We start from the raw sequence: 18,635 nt of genomic DNA, 5'->3' as shown, positions 1-18,635 counted from the left end.
AGACATGACACAATAGATCAAAGTTGGCGCCTAACTATACATTAGCTTTAGTAACATCATCATCAACTCAATAGAAGAAAAGATACTTCCTCCATTTTTATTTTATATTTTTTTAGTTTATATTTTAATTGAGCATAAATTTTATTTTTCATTGTTTTAAAAAATGAATCTTGTGATTTTAAATTAGAGATGGTATACTACTAAAACCGGCTAATTTTTGGTGGAAAAATGTCCAAGGGAAACCGTTAGAGAAATTAGTTCATTTATAGCATCAATTTCAGATATACTTTCCATCAGAAATTCAATATTTCTGACATCAAAAATCGTCCTTTTAACTATTAGCATAAAGTATCAAAGTGTTTTTTGAATTTTGTTGGGATTATAAAACATGTCAGGTAGATATTGAAATTAAAGAGTTATTATTATTATTATTATATATATAGAAAGCTACGTGATATTTTTTTTTAAAACGTATTTTAAAAAAATCACATAAATTGAAATACAAAACAATAATTAAAAGGCTCATAAATAAGATGAAATGATTGTATTGACCTCCATTAAAATCTTTCTTTTGATCTCTCTCTTCTTTTTATTTGGCTATACAAAACTCTTTTTTTGACAAAAAGAGTAAAAACTAAGAGAGGAAAATCATATGTGCAATGACTAACTATATATTCATATATATATATCATATAATTTGATTAATAATTTGGATTAATGATGATCACCATTAGGAGGTGGGAATGCAATAAGGCTCCCAAATTAGTAGAGATCTCCTTGGCTCTTTGCAACTTCTCAATAGAGGCCCCAAATTGTTGTTCATAATTGATGCCTTATTCTCTTTAATTAGCACCAAGTCTTGTGTACATGTTGATATCTTTGCGGTACCATTAGTTGTTGTTACTACACCAACTTGCTTATTGTTGTAGTAGTAGTACTTGGTAATAGTGGAATTATTGACAATGTTTGCCATTGTTGGTTTCTTCCTCCAAAAGTATTCATAGGCATTTAATGAGGTTGTAGCCGCCGGTGATGGTGATGGTGATTGAGGAAGTGACTGTGAAATGGATGAAGGATAAGTGTAACATTCTCTAAGGTTATTAGTACTCCTCTCCTCTTGTGTCAACAAGTTTACTGAGTTGTTGAATCTACTTTTGAAATCGAAATAACCAGATATCATGTTGAAACTGACAGTATATTTAGACCATGTTAGTTGATTCTTTTTCTCTAGGATCATCATGGAAGCTTTGTTGACATTTGTCACCTCACTTGACAATCTTGGACTTTGTTCCATCATAGTGCCCTCATCCTCTTCCTCTTCCTCTTCTTCTTCATTACCTTCAACTTCTTGAATATCGCCAAATACTTGCTCAAACTCTTCAACTTCATCCTCACATTTCTCTATTTCTAGTTTGGAATTATTTTGATTGATGAAGGTGAGAAGAAGGTGGCCGTCAAGGCGTTGGGTATGGAGACTATTGATAGGTGAAACTGAAGCCGCTTCTAGAATCAATCTACCATTTTGTCTATGTGATTGCATGTGAACAGAAGGAAGAGAAGGAGGAAAAGATCTACAAGAAGATATCAATCTCTTGCTATGATTATAAACATGAAAATCCTCAGAGGATTCTGAGACAACAAAATATTGTTGTTGATGGTGATGGTGGTAATGATGATGATTGTCTTTGTCATCATTTGAGCCTTCGTGCTCAGAAGTAGGTGAAGAGGGAAAGCAATCAGAGCCAGAGCCAGTCTCTGATCCAAGACTCTCAGTACAAATTTCAAGACTTTTTTCACTCAAAGAATTTGTTGATCTTTTGTCAAGAGGATGGACATAAGGATTAGTTAGAATTAGCTTATTAGATGAATTTTCATTCTTTGAAGAAGATAAAATTGAACTCCAATCAAATGTTTTAATTGGTTGATCTGTGATCACTTGCTCATGATGATCTTCTTCTCCTTTTGAAAAAGTGGAATCAACATTATGAAGAATTGAAACCATTGCCTCTTCTTCTTTTATCTTTAAAAACAAGTTGGAGTTCTTGACCATGCTTACACAATGTGTTGACATCTTGAAGAATATCAAATGCAAAATATTGATTTTCTCTCTGAAAATTAAGAAGAAGAAGAAAAATCAGCCACAAATACAACAAACTTACAAAAAATAAAATTTCAACCTTTTATTATAAACTATGTTTAGCAATCCCTTACTAAAATTTCAAGAAAATGAAATCAAAAGTTACCTTAAGCAAAAACCACAATATCCAAAAGTGGAGAGAGTTGCAAGCTAATAGAGGAAAAATTAAGGAAAGGGAAATATATGGAGGAAATTATGAAGATTTGATGTGTTTTTTTTTTTTTGTTTGGGTTGATACTTAGATGACAATTACAATGAGGGTGTCAAAGGGTATTTATAGGAGCTAAAAAAAAAAACCTTTTGGAATCTTTGTGAAAAAGGGCCCCCCCCCCCCCCCTCCCTCCCACATGAATAATTTTTTGTTTAAAGAAAAATATAAACGGAGTAGAGCGGGACAAGTAGACAGAAAGAAAGGAAGGAACATTCATGGACTGATCTCATTCTCCGTAATCCGTATGAACTATGAAATTACCCCATGGAAATTTTGGAAAAAAAATACTAAACGGGACAAGGTGGAAAAGGTCAAAATCTTAGTATGTCAAGAATTACCCCATTTCACCCCGTCCTATATTCTACATCCCTAAATTAATGTAGAAAAGGCACATTCATTATATTATATATGAATTTTAAAATGTTTGATTAATTGGTTGAATATTTCTATATGAATTCTACTATCCAGTTTAGATGTATAATAAAAAGAAGTGGCTAATTTATTCGTTGTAATAATTTCAAGTACATACGTATCACCTTAAGATCCAAGAGAGAAAAAAAAGTGAACAAATTAATAAAACATTATAATAACTAGTGGTATCATTCTCTTTATATTGATACTCGATATTTACATTTTGTTTATTATCCATACTATATATATATACATAACTAATTACAAAAAAAAATGATAAAGTGGTGTNAAAAAAAAAAAAAACTCCCCTCACCTAGCTTTTAGCTTTTGGCTTAAAATAAGTCATTTTGATAATTGTCAAACACTCTAATAGGTCAAAAATTGGCTTTTAAGCCAGTTTAACCAGCTTAAAAGCCCATCCAAACAGGCTCTTAGAAAGTGAAGTTGCTTTTGTATGAACATGCTTCATCTCCAAAGTAAATTTTTCAACGTGAATTCTAATTAGTCGAGTTCAAAATTGAGTGCCACCGATGGGAAAACAAAAAAAACTCTAATCATAAAAAATTATATCATGTCCATTTTATGTCACCACCATGGTTACAATGAGATGGTAAGTACCCTTTTATTATTAATTATATATTTTGAGTTTGAGTTCTAAAAATAAAGTCATTCTTTGTCAAAAGCGCTTGACCTGTACTAGACATTAAATGTGAAATTACAAAAAAAAAAAAAAAAAAACTAATCATAGCAAATCATTTTTTTATGCCTTGTCCTTCTAGGACAATCTTTGTACCATTTGCAAAGCTTCTTATTGGCAATTTTATGGAATCTAATAGTTTGTTGGTCTCATTACATTTTCAATTACCTTCATCAAATGTCCATTTTTTTCTTTGGAATAAGGACCACATTGTGTATAGGATAGGAATAGAAACTAGAGTTACTTTCATCCTCAACTTGAATGAACCTTTTATTCCAATCTTGTTTTGGTGTAGTTTGATCCACTCTTTTTTATATATGAATACAGCTAGGTAGAAAAAGATTGTTTTGGAATGAAGGTATATTTCTTATAAGCTTGTTAAGGTTTATCCATAACTTTTAGAAACACGTGTATTTCTTACAAAAATTTTCATGAAATTCAAAAAAAATGCGCTCGTCAAAAATCTCATATTATCAACGATGTTTTGATAGGAATGCCTATGGAATTATTATTTAATCAAAATGTAAAAAAAAAATTGCTTTTTTTTTGTCCCAAACCTAAATAAAGGAGGATGCTTATTAGGGTTGGCACTAGAAGTATACTTTTTTTTTTGGCAACTATTTTAAGTCGCCGCAAAAACCCTACTTTTTGTAGCGACTAGATTTGTCGCTGAAAATCATATTTCTTGTAGTGAGGATTGTCATACGTTAGAAGCCAATGTAAAACTCGTTAACTAATTCACAATGAATTCCCGTAATATAAAAGTGTGATGATGACACGATCTGAGCTTAAATAAAGCAATGAGAATTTATATAGTCGATTAAGCTTACTTAAATTAAGGTAAAACTATTGTTTTTAATCAAAATATTAAGTGGTTTTATGATTGAAAGTGTGTATAAACCATCAAACTTTTATGGATTAAAAAAGAAGTTTTGGCTAAGAGGACCTAAGTGATATGCTTTGGATTTTTCTAGTAATATTCTTGGTATTTGGAAATTGGAATAAGGTTCTTGATTATTTTTTCCCCTCATATCTCTTCAATTATGTTTTGTTTTTTTTCTTTTAGTTCTCTTCATTACATTAGTCATTCCAATAAATATCAGCCAGATATAGGTCTAAAAAGGCTATTGAATTCGTTTAAATGCATAGCTAACAAATAAATATCAATAAAAAATGAACCCAATCTCAACCCATTCAAGCCTAACTCATTTTAAGAGAATCCTCAATTGAGCCCAAAGTAAATTTGGGCGGGTCAAGACCCAACCCGATTTCTATCTCAACCCATTTTAATATCTCCAATTTCAACTCAACCCGTTCATTTGACACCCCTAGCTAACATTATAATTTCACCTTAATTTAAAGCACGGGCTAGAGCTCTAGCTCTCTTAATATTAATTGTAGCTTGAAATAACGTTTTCACTTTAGCGTATGAATTTATGGAATTCAATATATATATTTAAAAATTCACTAAATATTTATAATTTTTTCACTTATTTATAATTAAGAAATTCGCTAACTTCAAATCTTAAGTCTATTTTTTTTTAAAACATCATCATAATTCAAATGAAGACTTTTTAGGGGGGAGAAAGTGAAGGCAATTATTTAGATTGATTGGAAGGTCTGATAGAATAGATAGAAAGTGGTTGAAGTGTGTTAGTCTGATCAATTTCACCTAAAAAATTAAATTATTAGAGAAACGCACACATACACATTTTTTTAAACATATTCCTCATGGTATGTGTTGGTTTAGCTCTATTTTTTAAGGTTAAATATGTGGGGGTTTTTTAAATAATGAGTAACAATGACAATCGTCAGATTTCAAGTCCTCTGACTAATTTGAAATAATATTAAAATATATAATTTATTTAATTATATCCTCAACAACAATAAGAAAATTAAATATATTAAGAAAATGCTTGATTATGTCATGAAAGTTTTCTTTTCTCCTTTTGCCCTTTTATTCATGTCCTTTACAACTAGTATTTTATTGTTAATGTGAAATTTTTCGTACGAGTTAAAATAATTGAGACTTCTCATACATAAAAAAAAAAAACTCTACTTACACCAAATAAAAAACTAATAGGAATAATATATTTATATATAGAGGGGGGGCGGGGGGAGGACAACACCAATATTTAAACATAATAAAAAAAAGTATGTAAAAATTGAATATAAGAAAAATAAAATTATAAAACTATGTAATATCAAATTTAACTTTTGTAACTATAGTTTAATAGTAGTATTATTTACGAAATTTTTTGCATACGTAAACCCACTAAACTAAAGGATACAATATGCCCCCACAGATCCACATTATGTGTCTTTTCTAAAATGGGGAAGTTACATTTTGGTCGAGTATCTAAAAATGATAATATCGATTAATTAAATATACAGAAAATATATACTATTTTATAGACTTTATATAATTTTATATATGAAAATATATTTATCGGTTTTATTTTAATGAACGATTAAACAATCTAATTATTCCTTTTAAAAATCATGAGATTTGAGAGTGATTCTTCTCCATTCCTACACCTCCCCATCACTCTCTAGTCCCTATATTGGTAGCCAGCCTTGCAAAGGATCTTTGTATATTATCGGGTTGGATGGAATGATAAATACGTTACTTTCATTCATAATTAGAAATTTTGAATTTATTAGTTTTGAAAAATAAATCATCTTTGATATAAGGAGTGGTTTATATATTTTTAAGCATAGGATATTTCGATTAGTGATAGAATTAGAATTTTGGAGATAGACAAATCTAGTAATTTTAGCTGAAGTTGTATATTTATGTAAGAAATTTATTTAATAAGTATAAATAATTTTTCAAAACCTAAAGGATTGTCTATAATTAATTCAAGATTTTAAATTCCACCTAAATATCAGACATCGAGTAATAAAAAATAATAATCTTGTATATTCCTACAAACCTAACTAACCACATGTAACTTAGCTTAGAGGCAATTTGGATCATGAAAACTTGCCATGGTCTCAACATGTGTGCATATATTAATATTTGTTCTCAATCATGGCCTTTTACCAAATTTCTCTTTCAAAATTTTATAGAAATTCCATTTTGATTGGAGGTCTGGTACCTAATGATTTTGCTATATATCTACATATAGTGTGGTCATCAACCATAACTTCTTTTTGAAAAATAATTATGTGGTATTCAAAATTTAATTCGCAGACTCAATTAATTTAGATTCACGTCGTATAAGTTCTTTAGAAGGAATTTCTCAATTCTCAAAATTCAAACTCAAAACTTCTAATTATGAGTGAAAGAATCTTATAAATAACCAACTTTTCTTAAGAACTACTCTATTTATCGACAATAAAAGTGATGGTTCAAGGTGGACATATCTCGAGTCGCAAAGAGTCATTCATTTAAGGCGAGAATTCAATTCTCAAAACTCAAACCTCAAATCAAAGAAGAATTTCATAGATAATAAAAGTGCATTTTCTTGATTAAAATGCACAAATCAAGTTGTAGTAAATATGTTGGGAAAAAAACATTAAAATGACAGCATATAAGTATGATTGTCTAAGCAGAATAATTTCTTGTCTAATATGTGGGTGAATATAATAAAATGCTTAGAATTTTATCCTGTTCTATATACTATATATTGATTATTTGCCATCCATGAAATTGACACCTTGTTTTTATACTTAGAAGGGTCACTGTATTGTCAATACCATTTGTGTACCAAGTGAAAAGCATATAATATAAAAGTTATAAATAGCATTTTTCATTGTGCGATGCCTTAATTCCCACCTATGACGAGACATATTAAACAAAAGGATAAGGGTGAAATTAGGGCTATTCATTTTATTTTTTCATTCTTTCCTCTAGATCCAAAGAGGATGATATAAGTTGCTTGAATTTGGGTACGGGTGTTCGATACATATATAGATCTAGAAATTGAATTCTTCATGATCTAAATTTCAAGAATATCAAAGGTATGAACATGATGCGGAAATTCGATTAAAAGATAATTTAAATATCTAAACATATAGTTAGTTATATGAATTATGAAACATTAGCCAATTCGATTTTGGTCAAAATATCTAAAATTGATTGATCAAATTCAGTATGGATCCCACACCCTTATTCATGTTTTGTCGACATGGATGCGCGCCATTAAAAGTAAAGATCCTGAACAACTTATAGTACTATTGAGCTAAATTGTTACAATACATGTGAGATTCACTGATTCAATATTTTTTTCTTTTGTTTTTGACGATGTGAAATTTGTTTAGGGTGTTACACAAACTCCTCGAAAGGGACTCAACATCACACCAAGATTTGCCTTACCATCACGTCAAAGGTGTAGGTTTCTCCTAAACTCACTTGAACGGTGTGATTTGGTCATTATCGCATGATATTAAATTCACAATAGTTCAATCAACTAGTAATATGCTTCGCAACCAGCTTTGTACGGCTTATAAATGTGTTTTTAATTGGATTCTATTCTTTTTAATTTATATTTTCATTTGTGGGTATAAGAATATTTGAATCTTGCTCAATTTATATTCTTGACACAATAATGAACTACCAATAAAAACATGAAAATCTTATATATAACAACTTTTCAAGCATCACTAATATGTGGGAGATGATTGATATGATGATAAAGGTGAAGACATTACCGTACAGCATTATTTTCCTACTTTTAAGTCCATGATTTGATCTATCATAAGTATTCTTTTTCTATTTCCTTTTTTTTTTAAAGAACACAAATTTATAAAACTTGAAAGATGCTTCTTTATGCATCAAATTGTCATGTGTTGTTAATTTAATGGTCATGAATCAAGTGGAAATAGTTATGGAATTTGGAGATAAGTTTTTGAATTTATCTATTGAGAGAGTAAAAAATTTCAAGTGTTACATCAACCGTCTATTCAATATTTTTATACGAGTTCATAATAACTACTTGTATACAAAATGAGCTGCTTGGCCTTAGGCATAATAGAACTTTTGGAGTTCCAATTACTTTGCATGTTAGTTCAATGAAATTGGTCTTAATTTCTCTCTTTCTTCTGAGTATTTTCAATCTCTTTTGAAAAATGAGGGATTCAACTTATATTAATTCAAGAGGTATCATGCATATAATCGAAAAAGGTACCACTAATAATTGAAGTAAAGTGGTAAATATTCCATCATTTATGAAAAGTGGTTTCAGGTTCAAACTCTAAGTATGAAATCATCTTACTTAGAGAACGTTTAACCCTCCCAAGTGTGGAGTTCTCTATATGAATCCGAATTAATCAAGCTCTAGAGCGGATATCAAACAGTGAGTGAGAAATTAAAAAAATAATTGAATTTCACTTTTTTTTTTAAAATTCAAAATGTTTTACTAATAAATACACCATCCATTAGTAAAAATTGTGTATGACCACCTCTTTTGCGATCTTGAAAATGAACGATCTTGAATTTATAATCCTCATTTATTTCATAGACAAAATTTCAAGGTTAAAAGTTAAAAGTGTTACCCATGAGGGTAAAACTTATAAGGAAAAACTTTAGAATATGGCAAACATCCATATATATTCAAGAAAAATAGCTACATTTTTTTTTTCATGTTATATGGATATAATTAGACTATAAATAGCAAAGTTAATTGTATACAAATAAATAATTTTTTTATAAATATTTAATGTAATAAATAAATATTAAATAGGAAAGTAATTATTGAATGCCTAATTAATTATGGTAGGCACATTTGTGATCTTTTCCCATGTTTACCATCATCAATTTTTTCTCTTTCATCAATATTCATACATGACATATTTTCTGATTTTTTTCTCCCAAATTCATTCAAATTCAAGATCCTTTACATCATTGTGATTTTGTATCCATCATTTATTTTCTAATTGCATATTTATCTCGTTTTTATGAGCATTATATATCTACACTTTCTTCTATTTTCATAGGGTTTTGATTCAAGAATTTGTTTATCCATTTCAATGGTTGAAATTGATACTCCAAGGAGGTTACGAGAGGTATACATTTATTTGACAAATTGTTGGATGAACTACCTTCTTTTGATTTGTGTATTACTCAACAGCAAGCCAAAATTTCAGGCTCTATTGCTGCAATGGAGAACGAAAGAAGAACAAAAAAGGTTAATGACCATATATACCGTTAAATCTACTTGAAGAAATCGAACATGCAAAATTAGTAAAGAGGAAAAAAGGTTCAGAAAGTGAAAACTAATCTTGAAAAAGGAGAAAAGTCAACAATATTGATTCAAGTGGGTGTGAAAAAAGAGCAGTCGAGCAGGAACAAGAGAAAAATTAATGAAATTGAGATTTGTATGTTTTTTTTTTTTTAGTTTAATGTCATTTACTTATATATCTTAACACATGTATTGTGTGCCATTGTCATTATGGATTGTCCTCTTATATTGAAATTGTTAGAAAATTTGATTTCGTATGTATATAGTTGTTAAAAAATGAGTACAAGAAGAACATGAAAAAAAAGAGATTGAGGGTTCTCTCATTGTCAATTTGTATATAGTAGAATACTTATATACATAGACATTTGTATTATTATATAACCACAAGTTGAACTGTTGATCTGTGAATACAANAAATTGTATCTTTTTTGCTCGTTTGTCTAATGTATCCATATTTTTGCTTAACAACAGTGTTGAAATGTATCCATATTTATATACATAGATACTTGTATTGTTATATAAGCACAAGTTGAAATGTTGATTTGCGAATACAGTTATATCTAGATAGATAAGTACTATATCTAAGATAAAAAGTTGATTAGGGAATACAAGTATAGTTGTATCCAACGTATTCATTTTTGTGTTTAACAACAATGTATTCATTGTATTATATATTGGTGTATTCATTTTTTGTTTAACAACTAGTGTATGTATTGCCATGTAGTTCACCTATTCAAAATCGAAATACTTAACCTTCATTCACAAATTCAACAATTTGCTTACATACAATAACTTGAATTAACAAAAAAAATTATTAATACCTTTACGACGCCAGAATAAGAAATATGGAGACAACAAGAAAATTGAGTATGATGTATATATCACAATTTTTGTTAAACTGATAAAGAATATGATCTGATATGTCTTTGAATAAGTAATTTTTAGTTATAAAGTTAATTATGGGAAATTGCTCATTGTATGGACGTAAGTAAGGATAGTGGGCTATATTTAGAGTCAATTCCTTATTTAGTTTGTTGTACTTAAAGATGTATTAATGTATAAATAAAAATAATAAAAAACTATACAAAAATACAGCAAAAAAGTGATATAAATTGTAGTCATTTATTGTAAATAACATACTTATAGCTATTGGTATTCATTTACCCTATAAATATAGTTATTTTTGTAAGTTGCTCAACTTATTATACGTAAACTTTTGTGCACGGGGAAAGTGGGATCAAAAGTTCAACACTACCACTTTAGGCCACTCTTGTAAACCATCCCTCGCCCTTTAAAGTGGCTACTTGTGCAAGTAGTGCACTTAACCTGATACATCGGCCCAATGGGCCAGTCCATAATTAATGGGCTGAAATTACATTGAGCCCAATTCTGAATGCATCAAACCGTAAAACATTTTGGGATCGGAGCGTGAAACTCAAAAGGCTCCGTTTTCAATGGGAGACAACAGCGATACAAGCACCGCACCGTCGCCGGCGAAAATCGCCGCCCAGGAAGATGCGCTTCTGAAGCAATTCTTCGCTGAGGTCAGTGAAGTTGAGCGCGATAATGAAGTTAACAGGTTCGCCTCTTTATCTCTATTTCGTTCTCTACATATGGACACTTTTATTATATTAATCAATTGGAATTATAGTTCTTCATCGTTGCGAAATTGTTTGGCATTTAGTCGGTTTTTTTTTTTGCATGTTCATATGTCCGTGTGTAAAATTTTGATGAGCTAAGCGTAGTTTTATGCTAATTTGGACGGGGGTAATCTTAGCATGTATTTGGAAGAAAGGAAGCTTAAGGATGGTAGGATACTTTACGTTATAGTAATAATAGTAAACTACAGCTTGTTTGGATGGTTGTTACCGATTGTTTGTATGATATTGTGTTGTTAGTTTAAATGCCATGTTTGTTTTGATCTCATTTACCTTAGCCTTAAGCCTTAAGCCAGTTTAAAAAAAGACATTTCCATCATCCGTTTCAGTTCTTGTTTTGGGATTAATAATGTAAAAAATTTCAGCTTAAAATGGCCAGGATGTACAAATATCTGTCCAGCTTTGGAGGGGTTGAAAAATCTAATGCATAGGATAACACAGCTCTCCATTATCCCAACCTGGAAAATGAATAGACTTCACTCGTCGTGTGCTTCCCCCGTCTTATAAAACCTTCCTCTTTGCACCAACTTTAGCTATAGTTTTGGATTTTGTAGTTCTGGATGTTGCATCCTGTCGAGGTAGAGTGTAAGGTAGACAGTCTAATTTATATGTAGATTTCAAGACGGTTAGCTTGAGTGCTAATCTGTACGTCCATAAAATACTAGGGGTCAGTTATTCTATTTACGCTGGTTGTTGTTAACACCCTCGTCACTACTAGTTTGGTTATCTCTTTATTGTAATTGATGCTTAAGCTATTTTTTTTCTGTATAATATTATGTTTTGAGTGTGTGTGCATCTTGGAGTGTTTGCTTTTTGATATGGGTTGTTTGTTTGGTCAGAACAATTTAGAATTCTAAATCTATTTCTTATTTCTTTTTTGAGAAGGGTATCTATTTCTTATCTGTTTTTTATTTCTATCATGCTAAGTTGTCGTAATCTGGTTTCGAATTTAAAAACTGTGCAGGATCCTTTCATGTTTCAAGTTGAATCCGTTTGATTATCTTAACTTGTCATTCGATTCATCCATTGATGAAGTCAAAAGGCAGTATCGTAAGGTGTGAATTTGTCAATATGATTTCCATTGACTCAAACCTTTCTCTTATTCTGTCAAATCATGTAATGTGTTCACTTGAATTACCTGCAGTTATCTTTGCTTGTTCACCCTGACAAGTGCAAGCATCCACAAGCAAAGGAAGCATTTGGAGGTGAGGACGATGCTCTTTCTGTGTGCCACTTTATGTAATTCCATTCATTTTAGGTAGTTTCTGGAGTGAAAGATTATCTTATTTGTCCGAACTCTTTTGGTTGGGATAAATCTGGCGAAGTAACGGAATTTTGCACATCCTATAGCATTTTAACTGCAAGATATACAACTATGCATTATAATTCTGAGTGTAGTTTTACCGAATTTATTGCAATTACCTTCAAGAAACCCCCTTGTCACATTGAATTGCCTAGTGCTGATGAAGAATGTTAATTATAGCAGAAGCTTTGTCTTTTTGAACTAATCCAAGAAATGTGACTCAAGGATAACTTTCCAACCGATTCAATGAACTTGCAGTTCATTTGTTTTCAATATTTAATGACTCGTGGTTGCCGATGAAATGCAACAAAAGTAACATTTGACAGTTTTTGTCACTTGAGATCATGCGAAGCAGTTTTTTTTTGGGAACACTGACTGCTTAGCCTACTATTAAAAAATCCTGAGATCATCTTGGTACTTTCTGTAATAGAATTATTTCTAAGGGCCTCCTTGACTAGTGTTTTTCCAATTTGTTTGTACAATCATATGGCTAGAGTGTCTTCACATGTACTGGTTGTTTTAACTTACACTGACACAGATGTTCTTGTCAAGGAAGAGTACATGTGACATGAATTTGTTGTTTTTATTTGATATACTTTTAAGCTGACATCATTCTGCATATCAGATATATTATTTTTGAAACTGGTTACTTGTGTGTATTAATAGACAAAACAGTCAAAGCTAAACTGCCATCCTAAATGCTACTCAGAACACCAATGATATCAACAATTTCTTCTGAGTAGTCTTCTTACACCAAAAACAAAAAATCAGAAGGCAATTCAACTTGATCTTCTGCAAAGAGTTGCCAACGTCCTCTGCATATGAAATTTTCTTTCTAAATTGTCCACCAAATGTTTGTTGTGGGACCGTGATACGATTCCAATTGGGGATGAATTGAATCAAAATCAATTGCGAAAATTAGATAAGAAAAGATATGTGGATTAAGGCTAATCAATCAAGTTTATGGGCAACAAGGGACTCTATACCCTCACCTCCCAATTGAACCTAATCAATGAACAATAATCCCTCAATTAAACAAAAGAGAAACCAATTTGAATCCACAAATGGATGATTCTATATGATTAATCAAGCAAAAGAAGTTAAAGAACAATTAAGAGAATCCACCCGTAATTGATCAACCTAAACTATTAGGAATCCACCTAATACATTTAGCTACCTAGTTGGGAACCACCCACTAAGCTAGACAATTGGGAATCCACCCAAAGCTACAACTTCAAGAGCTATCAAGTATTTCAAGACAATTCACAATCAACATAATCTAAGGAATGAAATGACTAAGGTATGTATTTATGGTATTTGCCTTTAAATGCATAGCCCAAAAGCGACTATTTCAAATCGAACCCCAAATGTGCCTTGCTTGTTCGCCCTAATGCACTTGGCATCGCCCAAGTGTTTCTTGATCACCAAACTTGGCTTGATTCTCGCCCAAGTGGCTTGAGCTCGCCAATGTGGTGCTGCCAACGCCAAAGTGAGGCATTGCAGCTGCCCATCGTCAAAGTGCTGCATTGTATTGTCAAAGTGAGGCTTGCTGCTTGTGTAAACAGCTTTGTTTAGATGATATAGACCAGATTATAGATTTGATAGGAAATCTGTAATTATCCCTTTTTGGAGGTAGCCAGCATACCCTTAATGCTGAAGAATTCAACCTTACCAGTTTCAAAAACAAACAAACTTGGCAGTCTCTCTTCCCCTCAGGCTCCAAGCTATCATCCATATGTGGAAGCCCTCCCTTTTGTGCTCCATAAGATCATCCAAGCTCCTCTGTGTATCCTTAATGTGTGCTCAAATGGATCATCATAGTTGGTTAAACTAGCCGTGCTCGTATCAGACAGTTCTCCATCTATCCCTCTCTATTGCCTGAAAACCTGCTTCGTCCAAACTGTGTAGAGTTGCCATATCAAATGGTTTTTTTTTGGCTAGCAAACATTGTTATCACTTCAAATAGCAGCCTTAGGAAATTCGTAAAAGACATCTAATGTTGGAATATGCTTTTCTTTTCAAGAGAATTTCAAGTACTATCAAAAGAATCCACTTTCAAAGACACTGCAATACCTCAAAGTTATAAGTACAATCATTGTCCTGTTGGTGTTTCTTGTCGCATTAGTGGGACACCAGTTTAAGTAGCTGTTTGGAATGAGAATTCCCTCATTTGTTGGGAGAACCATCATGGTAGACATGTTGAGTGCAGAATTAGTAGCAGCAATGGAGTGTTTCATAAGGAGTTCAACCCTTTTCTGATTGTCAAAATTAGTCTTTTAGAGCTTCATTGTAGTTTTGCAGAGTGAAATTTTGATAAATTGACTGTTTTACTGCTTTAGTAGGTTAACACTATTCTAAAAAAAATTTGCTTCCTTGTGGCAAATTTTGACCAAATTGTTCTCATTTTATATGCAGCTTTAGCAAAAGCCCAGCAATTATTACTCGATCCTCAAGAGAGGGATTATATTCTGAACCAGGTTAATGCAGCGAAAGGTCGGCTGCCCTTTTCTTCATATTGTCCTCTTGTTTTTGTTTTATCTTGCTTGTAACATTGTCACTGCATCAATAAAGGAGGTAGAAACTGGAGTTGGGAACCTAAAGGCCTGCAATTTGAAGCTAAAATTCCAAAACGGACAACGAGTTGTGGGATGAACAAAAAGGGACAAAGCCCCCCATCCCCAGTGACAAGTAAAGAAGTTTGACAGCCCACACCAAACGGTCGTTTGGCGTGTGGGCCATTTTTTATCAATTAGCCGTGCAGCTTTACCCTACTTATTTTATTTTATTTTTTTAATTAAGTGTTGGCCAGCCAACGACTAGGCTTTTTTTTAAAATCATTTTTATTTTTTTGAGGATTTGTTTCTTGTTGATTCAATCAACTAGTCGTGTGTTAAAAAACGACTAGTTGAAAAAATGTTAAGGAATCAACTGGAAACAAATCCTCAAAAAAATGACAAGGAATACGTTCAGGAATCTGAATCTAGACCATTCCAAAATAAAATCATTAGCTAGTCATGTGGTAGCCAACGACTTCTAATTTATTAAAAGGCTAGTCGTTGGCTGGCCAATGCTTGATTTAAAATAAAATTATTAAATGAGTCATGTAAAGCTGCACGACTAATTGATTTTAAGAAATGGCCTGCACGCCAAACAACCGTTCGACCTTCAAACTTTTTTGCTAGTCGTTGGGGATGAGGCGCTTTGTCCCTTTTGGTTCATCCCACAATTCGTTGTCCATTTTGGAAATTTAGCTTCAAATTCTGGTCCTTTAGGCTCTGGACTCGTAGAAACTGTTTATGTTATTATTTGATTGTGGACATTGTCAAAACTATTAGTTCTTATATATTTGGCCATACGTATATGGGCAGAGTAACATGGCAAATGCTTATTTTGTTTGGTAATGCAAGTTCTTGTTTTGCCACTAAATTAGTGGAAACCATAATGTTCTTCATTGAGCTGTATCTTTTTGTGTGGCTTGTGTCTGACACGGAAATGTCTCTTTATTTTTCCTCCCATTGGGTATGATCACAGAAGAGCTGAGAGCAAAGTGGAAGAAGCAGCTTAAGAAAGATACTGCTAGTAAATTGAAATCATTAGTTACTGAGGTAATTCTCTTTAGTAGGCTCTTCTGCAATGTCTTCTCATCAGATTATCCAACTTGAATGTCTATGATTAGCTGGAATTGTTGTCCCTGGATTTGATATGGGGAATTTTCTTCCTGATGTTATCTGTAGCTTTGGGTGGCCTCTTTTTTCTTACATTGAGAACCGTGTTAATCATTGCCCAACAACCTTGAACTGTGCTTATATGGCACCTTGATTTTCTCCAAGCGACTAGACGTGTTTTGGACTGTCTCTCACCTATCTGTTAGAAAACTTTTGTTGAATTACTCATGTTGTCTACCCCAAAGGCTGAGATAAGGGAATGTTTTATAGTAGTTAATTGAGCATTTATGAAATCCGTGTTACCATGAAAATTAGTTTTCTTAATTTGAGATGGTTGATTTCTTGACTAATAGGGAAAATTCGACCAAGAGCATGAGCAATCAGAAGAATTTCAGCATAAGCTGAAGTTGAAGGTTAAAGAAATCTTGACGGACCAAGAATGGAGGAGGAGAAAAATGGCAATGAGGGTACTTATACCAGTTTCTTCTCTTACCCGACATGTTTTTAGATTTTAATTGATAATTTATAACTTGATGTTGTGTAGATATCGGAAGAGGAAGGTCGCTTGAAGAAAGATGAGGAAGAAACAAAAGAGTTGTGGAAAAGGAAGCGTGAGCATGAAGAGCAGTGGGAAGGAACTAGAGAAAAGAGGGTTAGTTTTCAATGCATTATGTACCTTGCTGTTTCCCAATACATGAACCTTTCAGACTTATAGTACAAACTTCTATATATCTAGTCAATTTCTGCACAAAATCTAACCTTTCGTATGTCCTCTGCTTGTGTTTGATGTGGTTATAAAATAAAATCCCTGAACTACTACTTGAAAGTTGCATCTCGGTGTATTCTTGTATTTTGTGTAAACTTCTAAGATAAAAAGTATTTTTTGGTTCACTTTTCTTGTTCTAAAAGGAGCAGAAAAAGAAACAAGGCTATTCCTTCTTGCTTTAAGGGGGGAGGGGGTTCTGGCTCTGTGCTGGGTCATGGGTATCTCATCTCTTAGCTAAGAGCCTAAGACATGATGCTACAGGTGCCAAGCAAATGACTCTCTTGATTTCAGGAACATGAAGTTGTTGACGATTGCCTATGAACTTGAGTGGTTTATGTCATCTATTATGTAACTTTACTTTTACTATGAAGATTCTTCTTTGAATCTCTAGTGTCTTTTTTTTTTTTTTGTAGCAAATGATACAATTAGTAACACAGGTGTTTGGGTTCTTTGGAACATAATAATCTTTTTTTTTTGTTTCCCACTCGGTGTCCGGTATCCGTTTTGGGGCACCAACTGATCCGGATTTGTGCCAACTGCTGCGTAAGACTCATTAAATGGAGATGCGTTCTCTACCAGAACTTTTTCCATTTTCAGGTCTCAATGCTGAGACTTCTGGTTAAAGGTGGAGGAATTCTATCCATCCTACCACAATCCCGAGTGACAAACATGATAATAGTATTGAACCTAAGGTCTTTGGAACATGATAGTTGTGTTGAACCTAATCTTCATGATGATATGGAATTGTACAGTTAAGACAGCCGTCATGTTCCAAAATCTAGACTTGCTGAATTAAGTTTCTGAAACTTTTCTTCTATTTATCATCAGGTGTCCAGTTGGAGAGATTTCATGAAGGGAGGAAAGAAGGTAAGACTGTTATTACCTTATATTGCAAACACTATACTTATCCCATCCCATGTAAAAGATAATGAGGGGAATGTTTATAGGTTGAAGAAAACACGAGTGAACAAGTTTTCTGTGCTTCTGCAGGTTAAGAAAGGAGAAATTCGACCTCCAAAGTTGAAAACAGAAGATCCCAATAAATCTTACGTTCAACGACCTGTGAAACGAGGTTAAAACACATGTACTCAATTAGTTTTGTTTCAGTGATATTTAAAGCTTGAATTGGCTATGGTGGAGTGTAAGCTTCACGTTTGCATCAATTTGTATCTGTAGCACACTTAATTATTCTGCAGCAAAATATATTTAGCACCCTATTTTAGATGTATATTAAGCTAGACAAGTACATATAAGGGGAGCCCTTAATTATTGCATTTGACATAGATTTCTGTTTATGAACTGAATCCTGATAGGACTATTTGTGATATGCTAATATGCATATACGACAGGTGAAATAGGAGTCACTGTTGTGGAGTTTTATCTATGGAACTTGATTCTCCATTATAGTGGCGCTATTTTTCAATTACAGGAGTTGAAAAAACGACTATCTGTGATATGTTATATGCATTAGAAGTGAGTGTGGAGATGTTGAACATATATGACGTGATGCTTTTGTTGTGAAACTATGTGGTCACCAGTCTACGTCAATCTATGTTTTTTTGTCAAGAAAAAACTGTACTTCATTTTATTGAAGACTTCTCT

General features: G+C 32.3%; 2 protein-coding genes across 2 annotated transcripts; one reads left to right on the top strand and one right to left on the bottom strand.

The window, feature by feature from the left end:
- Window positions 1-505: 505 nt before the first annotated feature.
- Window positions 506-2,368, bottom strand: LOC125844191 (protein FAF-like, chloroplastic). The gene is made up of 2 exons (XM_049523454.1): window positions 2,244-2,368; window positions 506-2,108 (listed from the first exon to the last, which is right to left on the bottom strand). The coding sequence occupies exon 2, from the start codon at window positions 2,069-2,071 to the stop codon at window positions 731-733; it is 1,341 nt and encodes a 446-aa protein (XP_049379411.1). The 5' UTR covers window positions 2,072-2,108; window positions 2,244-2,368; the 3' UTR covers window positions 506-730.
- An 8,658-nt stretch (window positions 2,369-11,026) lies between these two features.
- Window positions 11,027-18,316, top strand: LOC125844195 (J domain-containing protein spf31-like). The gene is made up of 9 exons (XM_049523462.1): window positions 11,027-11,220; window positions 12,264-12,354; window positions 12,444-12,504; window positions 15,018-15,095; window positions 16,134-16,207; window positions 16,621-16,734; window positions 16,812-16,919; window positions 17,862-17,900; window positions 18,024-18,316. The coding sequence occupies exons 1-9, from the start codon at window positions 11,096-11,098 to the stop codon at window positions 18,108-18,110; spliced, it is 777 nt and encodes a 258-aa protein (XP_049379419.1). The 5' UTR covers window positions 11,027-11,095; the 3' UTR covers window positions 18,111-18,316.
- Window positions 18,317-18,635: the final 319 nt, after the last annotated feature.

The sequence above is a fragment of the Solanum stenotomum genome, chromosome 11 (assembly GCF_019186545.1).
Source record: "Solanum stenotomum isolate F172 chromosome 11, ASM1918654v1, whole genome shotgun sequence".
In the NCBI taxonomy this organism is placed as follows: domain Eukaryota; kingdom Viridiplantae; phylum Streptophyta; class Magnoliopsida; order Solanales; family Solanaceae; genus Solanum; species Solanum stenotomum.
This window is presented reverse-complemented; position numbering and strand designations above follow the sequence as displayed.

Coding starts and splice junctions, on each gene's coding strand:
- LOC125844191 (XM_049523454.1), bottom strand. CDS start 2,071: ATGTCAACACATTGTGTAAGCATGGTCAAGAACTCCAACTTGTTTTTA.
- LOC125844195 (XM_049523462.1), top strand. CDS start 11,096: ATGGGAGACAACAGCGATACAAGCACCGCACCGTCGCCGGCGAAAATC. Junction 16,208..16,620: donor TGAAATCATTAGTTACTGAG/GTAATTCTCTTT, acceptor CTTGACTAATAG/GGAAAATTCGACCAAGAGCA. Junction 17,901..18,023: donor TCATGAAGGGAGGAAAGAAG/GTAAGACTGTTA, acceptor GTGCTTCTGCAG/GTTAAGAAAGGAGAAATTCG.